The sequence below is a fragment of the Penaeus japonicus genome, unplaced genomic scaffold (assembly GCF_977035675.1).
Source record: "Penaeus japonicus unplaced genomic scaffold, GWHDUDI00000001_assembly GWHDUDI00000020, whole genome shotgun sequence".
Lineage (NCBI taxonomy): Eukaryota > Metazoa > Arthropoda > Malacostraca > Decapoda > Penaeidae > Penaeus > Penaeus japonicus.
Window position 1 is genome coordinate 20,497,817 of NW_028234422.1, and position 7,500 is coordinate 20,505,316.

The 7,500-nt window shown below is 37.3% G+C and overlaps 1 protein-coding gene across 1 annotated transcript in view; it reads left to right on the forward strand.

Annotated features, from left to right (window-relative positions):
* The window catches only part of Fbw5 (F-box and WD repeat domain containing 5), a 31,437-nt gene that overhangs the window by 10,131 nt on the left and 13,806 nt on the right, over positions 1–7,500 (forward strand). The window contains exons 7-11 of the mRNA XM_086547846.1: positions 641–850; positions 5,358–5,516; positions 6,515–6,677; positions 6,892–7,021; positions 7,265–7,363. Coding sequence (XP_086403972.1) covers positions 641–850; positions 5,358–5,516; positions 6,515–6,677; positions 6,892–7,021; positions 7,265–7,363 — 761 coding nt within the window. The remainder of the gene's footprint in view (positions 1–640; positions 851–5,357; positions 5,517–6,514; positions 6,678–6,891; positions 7,022–7,264; positions 7,364–7,500) is intronic.

Genomic DNA, 7,500 nt, shown 5'->3' on the forward strand with positions numbered 1-7,500 from the left:
TGTAGTGATCATGGTAATAACATGTTTTCAATATTTCTTACGCTGTCCTGTCACTCACTCACATTCCTAATACAGTCCTACTCTAATTGATAATGGTGTAGTAGTGTAATACATCTGATATGTCATGCTATTCTCCATAGATTTGAGGTAATGTTATTACATAATGAGTAATTATATTCATAATAATACCATAGTTAGAGACAGAGAGGGAAAGAGAGAGAGAAAGAGAGAGAGGGAGAGAGAGAGAGAGAGAGAGAGAGAGAGAGAGAGAGAGAGAGAGAGAGAGAGAGAGAGAGAGAGAGAGAGAGAGAGAGAGAGAGAGAGAGAGAGAGAGAGAGAGAGAGAGAGAGAGAGAGAGAGGGGGGGGGTTATCAGCTACAAAAGCTCCCTCTCCTGATTCCTATTTTGTATAACCTCTCATACATAACTAGCCACCTAGGACAGATATGGTATGGGGAGAGGAATATGATTTCTGTCTCCAACAGTGCGTGTAACAGTATGATTACAGAAATTGAGAGCAAAAGTTTAAACTTATAGTATAGGTATGACATACATTTTTTATTAGCTTTTATTTTTATCATCAACTTAGCCATTACATTTTTTATGAGCACTATGAATATTGAACTTTCTTTCATTCCAGGTTAGTACAAGTGTTATTTGGTTGAATAAAGCTAAACAAGAGAACAGTTCTGAACACCAAGCCATCATCAGCCGCCTGTACAAGTTTTACAATAGAAATGCATCAAGTGTACGCACAATTTTAGTGGCAAATTGCCTCATACCTGACACACCCAAAGAATCACCTGAAGCTCCTGAAAAGAGTGAAAACAAGCCACAGAGAGTGCCAGAGGTAAGCTGTCATCATGTTTTGTTTTGCATCGGTATGATTGTTAAATTTTAAACCCATTGCGGACGGGCGATGGATTTGCTTGCCCAGTCTCCAAGAGCGAGGCAGCATACCTTGACTTTTCCCCCACTCTTTTAGTCACTCATTGTATCTCTCATATCACTTTTCCCTCTTTTTTAGTCACTCATTGTATCTCTCATATCACAGGCTCTATCAATGCTGCAGTTGACTAAAATTGTAGTTTAGGGTCCATATTAGCTCATTATTTTCTATACTCAGTCTAATATGAGTATTGATGTTTTATGGGAGGATAAAAAGGAACTTTATTTTTTTGTATTTATGTATGAACAAATACTTACATGAAGAGGTAGAGAAGAGGAAGGAAACTTGTGCTTATGACTATGAGTGCATCCTTATTGACACAGGGGCACATTGTAGACATTGGGTATGGTTTGAGTCACCTCCTCTCATTCTGCCTGCACATCCTTCATCTGCAGTACTTTAGAACATGAGGTTGGCAATTTAGTATGTGCCATCGCTCTATAACAGTGCTTGCTAGAGACTGTGCATGGGTGCCATTCAAGGCTCTCTCTACTGCTGGTGCTAGAAGAAAATGGTGCCATCTAGACTACAGAAGTTAGGTGAAACCCACTTTGCTTGATTTTACTGTAATTATAGTAATAATAATAGTAATGTTATGTATGTCATGACGCCCATCGTCAGGCCAAAGCTCCTGCGTCATGCATGTCATGACACGCATACGCAATGGGTTAACATTTTTTTCACAGCAAGTATTTAAAGATAAAAATCACAATGTCTTTTTCTAATTGTACTTAATGCCATTTAGGGTCAGTGATAGTTTACATGTGAAAGAGACACCAGAAAAAGCAAATGGGGTAGTTACAGGGAAAGAACTTGCTATGCTATGTTGATGTATATTTAAATAATGATAATAATGATTTAGGGTGTGGTGACCAGCTTTTGTACCTGCAGGTCAAATTATGGCTGTCTGTTTATTGGGACTAAATAGATGGAGAGATAGACATATATATATAGATTCATCGATAGATACATGTCTCCTTAGATAGATATAGATGTATAGAAATATGGATATAGATACAAATATAGTTAGATATATAAGTGTGTAGTTTCGTAATAACGAACCTTATTCTATCGCAGCCATGAGTTTAACAGATAGAATGAAATCTTAGACAAAATTTTGATGTAACCCATGGTCGGAGTTGATCCTGCATGCAGGTGTCTACACACCTTGCCTCATGGGTGTACAAAACAGATGGACGTCATGAATGACATGTTAACCCATCTGCCGACACCTTATTCTATCATGGCTGTGAGTTTAACAGATAGAATGAAATCTTGGACAGGATTTTGATGTAACCCACGGTTGGAGTTGATCCTGTGTGCATGCGTCTGCACACCTTGCCTCACAGGTGTACAAAACAGATGGACATCATGAATGACATGTTAACCCATCTGCCAACACCATCTTGGAAGGGGTAATAACAAACCTTATTCTATTGCGGCTGTGAGTTTAACAGATAGACTGAAATCTTAGACAAGATTTATCAGGTGAAAATTCAGGAATTTATTCATAAAGCAAAAACAAAGTCAAATTAAAAAATCTAGAAATATGTGAGCCAATTATTGTTGAATATTGTCTGTTATGTATAAGTCCTCAGTTAAAATAAGTGAAAAAGGAGTAGGAAAAGAATTGGTATATTTAGAGCAGATTTTGTCAGTGTTCAGGATATACTCAAGAAAAAAAGACTTTTTTTTTAATTATGCTTTATTAGAAAATGTAAAACCAAATAATTGAAGGCTATATGATCATTTTTAAATAAAACCTTATTTACAAAAGTCCCTTCATTGGTATGATCCGCATTCTGTTTTGTTTACCACATTCTGTTCTTTGTCTCCTACCAGTGAGTAAACAATTTTTGTTTTGCATCTTCCCTTATTTGGAGTTCTTTTTGGCAGATTTTCTGTCCATCTCAGACTCCAGTATTGCCATTTGGAGTGTAGTTAAGTTTATAATACAAGCAATGTGCCTTGGACACTCTCTCTCTCTCTCTCTCTCTCTCTCTCTCTCTCTCTCTCTCTCTCTCTCTCTCTCTCTCTCTCTCTCTCTCTCTCTCTCTCTCTCTCTCTCTCTTTCTCTCTCTTCTCTCTCTCTCTCTCTCTTTCTCTCTCTTTCTCTCTCCCTCTCTCTCCCTTTCTCTTTCTCTCTTTTTCTCTCTCTCTCTCCCTTTCTCTCTCTCTCCCCTCTCTCTCCCCTTTCTCTCTCCCCTCTCTCTCCCCTTTCTCTCTCCCCTTTCTCTCTCCCCTTTCTCTCTCCCCTTTCTCTCCCTCTCTCTCTCCCTTTCTCTCTCCCTCTTTCTCTCTCCCCTTTCTCTCTCTCCCCTCTCTCTCTCCCTCTCTCTCTCTCTCTCTCTCTCTCTCTCTCTCTCTCTCTCTCTCTCTCTCTCTCTCTCTCTCTCTCTCTCTCTCTCTCTCTCTCTCTCTCTCTCTCTCTCTCTCTTTCTCTTTCTTTCTCTCTGGGAGCCTATTTCACTCATGCTGTATATGCTGCCACCTGTCACTGCTGCAAACAGTTAACCTAATAATGTTTTTTGTCAAAACTGATGAGTATTTCCACCGTCCAGTCCATAGTGTTATGAGTATATTATAGTAAAATACCCTTATATCAAGCAAATCAAGTATTACATGGGTGTATGCTCCCATAAGGAGCAAATAGAGGAGTGGTATTCATGATTTTGGTAGTACTATGACACATCTGCCTAAAACTGAGGAATACCTTTTCATCTGCCCCAAAGGGAGTGAAAACATGGCATGAATAATAAAGCAGTAAACCCATGTGGCTGTACATTTTATGATTAGTACTGTATTGGTATTTGCATACGCACTCACTATAGGGCAGACAGGGAGGAGTTTAGGATATTTATCATTTTTAGTTAAATATGTCAAACCCCCCATTCACCCCTTAGGAAGCATAAGTACATAGAATACAATGTACAGCAAAGTCACTTTATGCAGATGGGGGCAGGGGAGTATTTACTGTGTCAGATTACTCTTTATTTCATCAATACAGTCTATGGCATTATAAATAAGAGTTTATTATATCAAAATTAACAAGGCAACTGCTAATAAGCACACAGGAGGCTCATAATAACTTGTTAGGTACTTTCACATTCAGGTTCCTAAAATTACTGAGAATCAAGATAGGACTTCGAAACTTTGTAGGATGACTCACTTGTAGTTTAGTTATGTTTTGATAATTAAAAGATATTTTCGTAAAAAGAAACATTTCTCAGCTGAAAAAGTGACTCAGGGTCCTCAAGATGGGTAGGGACCATAATTGTTGGAAGCAAAGGTTTGTCTTGGCATTGCACCCTTTTTGATAGTAGCCTCCTTAACACACAGAATAAAAAGGTTATTCAGAAAAACATACCCATTTTCAAATTTAAAAAATAACACAAAGATTTATAAAGAAAACTTTATTTTAGCTTTTCATGTTAATGACTATGTTTCTGTGGAGTCACATGAAACATCTTTTGGTTTATCATACCTTGTGACAAGTTTTTGTATTCCCTCATCATACACATCCACCACCAGATCATCTAGTAACAGTTTTAGAGCCCTTCTTATTGAGTTGATGCCCCAAGGAGCTGCAATAAGTGTGGACACATCACTGAATTGGTTAAATCGGTGTGATCATTTTGACAGTGTCCCCACAAGTTGATTCCTTGATATTTCAGGATGTGAAGTTTTAGACCATTAAACTTAGTCCCTAGTAACTTTCATTGTGACACAGAAACTGAGGTAGGAAAACATTTTGTGGTCCAGGAAGAGATAAAGTAAACATTCATTACATTTCTTAATTAACTAGCTTAATGGATTCGCACCAGGGGTTATTTGCCTTATGCCGCTCCCGCCGGCTAGATAACAAGCGTGCGCATTGACTAAGTGGGAGATCTCTCCCAGCAAGATACTGTGCTGCACCTCTCAGAGCGTTTTTCATCTGTCCAATTCATTGGGGTGATGATAGGAGGTTTTTGTATTTGTTTACATTATTTTCACATGTGAAGAAAAATGTTACTATACAAATGGAACTCCTATGAGTATATATATATACATAACAATGCAAAATGTATGTTTTGAGGGATAGATCATGATGTGGTGGGAGTAAAATATTCCCATGAGTTGGTATCAAGTCACCAGGCACCAGTGGGTTAAATATCTAGGGTAACTACATGAAATAATAATTTTTGATTTGGAGATGTAAATTATAATGTTTTCTTCATAAATTTGTGATAGTCATTTTTTAACCCCAAAATATTATTCTAATTCTCTTCATACAATGATGGATGCATTCCTAAACTAAGCAATACATTTATCTATGCTCACAGAGGGACAATTCTAGATAAATTTCAAAATAGATAGATACCTTTATGTATTTACATATCTTGTACATTATTCATTCCACGTGCAGGTTATGGAAAGAGGCAACCCACCTTCTCATAGGGAGTTGAGTGTGCACCAGGTGTCCATAACTGAGGAGCAGAGCCACAGGCCTTCCATATTACAGAGACCAGTCTATACAAGCCCTATCACTTACACCAAGGACTACAGAGAGTCTGAAACAGTGATTGTGAGTGTTTATTTGTCATTAACCCCTTTTCTTTTATTTCTTCTTGGCTAGGCTTAGATTTGTTTGATTTATGACATTACTTCTTTCCATAATTTTTTTTTTCTACAATGTAAATTATAAACAACAAAAATATTTGCAACAGTATTTTTCGATAAGATATTTTGGAGAGGAAAAGGTAAAACCATCATTCTTTCTTAGTTGTATTATTCATATTATTTTGTTACATGTAGTTTTATCATTCTTGTTGTCTAATTATTTGCATATTTGCTTGTATATCAGCCATATCTTGTATTATTCAGCCATACAGATTACAAGGATTTTGTGTAAGTGAGAATTCCATCCCAAAGTATTAATAGTGTTAATAGTTTCTTTGTACATATCTGATAGAAAGACCATCAGCTAGTTAAGGAGTACTAATTTGAAGTTGTTTATTTATAACACTTCCTTCAGTAAAGATATGTGTGCCTGGGTAATAGAACATAACAATAGGCAGGGAAACCACATAGCAAGCAGTAGGATTAACCCTTCAGCATCATTACAGCCCTCTAATTCATCAGAATCTCTAGGTCATGTGAGTGTCTCATGTATAAAAACAAGGGTACAGTGACAGAGACATGATGTCAGCCTTTATAGTAAAAGTTGTCTTGAATGACAAAGTCTTTTAACCCCTCTCTCTCAGTCATGAGTGAAAGCATACAGGAGATGGAAATACTTCATTGAAGAACCAGATTGGACATTCACTTCAAGACATTTCATCCAGCTTTGCATAAGAAGATGATTTTCATGTATTCCTCAGATGTAAATCTCAGTTCTTTAAATTGTATATTTAGTATATGAATTTTTTTTATGAAGATTCCCAGTCTATTTCTCTCGATCTTGTACTCTTGCTCCTTCCTGCCTTCCTTCCTGCTTTCCTTCTTTCCCACTTTCTTACCCTGTTCTTACAGTTCACCTCCATTCAGTTAAATCATCCATTTGACACTTCTTTATACGTGCAGGAGGACATGGAAGTGGAGCGGCCAAGAAATACAGGTAGCGAAGAGGATGTGCTGGAATGGGCAGAAGATGGGGAGTTCTCTCCACCAATGTCTTTAGCTGAGGACAGGGATAAATTCCTGATTTTCACCACAGGGTCTAAAACTTACTCCCCTCATCAGATAGGTATGTAGGAAGAGAGAGTGAATGTAAGAGAGTGAATAAGAGGGAGAGTATGCATGCACGTGTGCATGAATGCACATGCATCAGGATATGTAAATTTGCATATATATATGTGTGTGTGTGTGTGTGTGTGTGTGTGTGTGAGAGATATTTGAAATCAATAATGAATGTAGCAAGAGAGATATAATTCTTATTTTTTCATTTTTATCTTCCTTAGGTTTCAAGAGGATAAAAAAGTTTTCAATACCTACCATTTTGGACATTGGACCTGGGCTGCGGGAAAGGATACAAGCACGGGAAATGGAGAGAGAACTTCGAAATTTAGGGCTTTTCCAAGAGCCAAACTGGTAAATGATTTTTTTTTTTTTTTTTTTTTTTTTTTTTTTTTTTTGTGTGTGTGTGTGTGTGTGTGTGTGTGTGTGTGTGTGTGTGTGTGTGTGTGTGTGTGTGTGTGTGTGTGTGTGTGTGTGTGTGTGTGTGTGTGTGTATTTTATGACTCAGTGTTTAATTCTACTTCTGTCCTTTCTCCTACTTCGCTGATATAGAACATATATACCAACATTTTTTTATTACAGTGACTTTCTTTACAGGCTGGACTATGAATCTGTGGCAGATAAATTTGACACCATTGATCACCTGATTGACTTGAATGGACACATTATTGGTATGGGCCTCTCACCTGATCACAGGTAAGGTATTCTGCATTCTGTAGGATTAGTTTTAGGTGATTCATATGTTGTCTTGATGGTTTTAAAAGCAAGCGATGATGTCTTGTGTTTTTCATTTTCTTGTTTTTTTTTATCTGTTGTGCTTCATTTTTTTATTT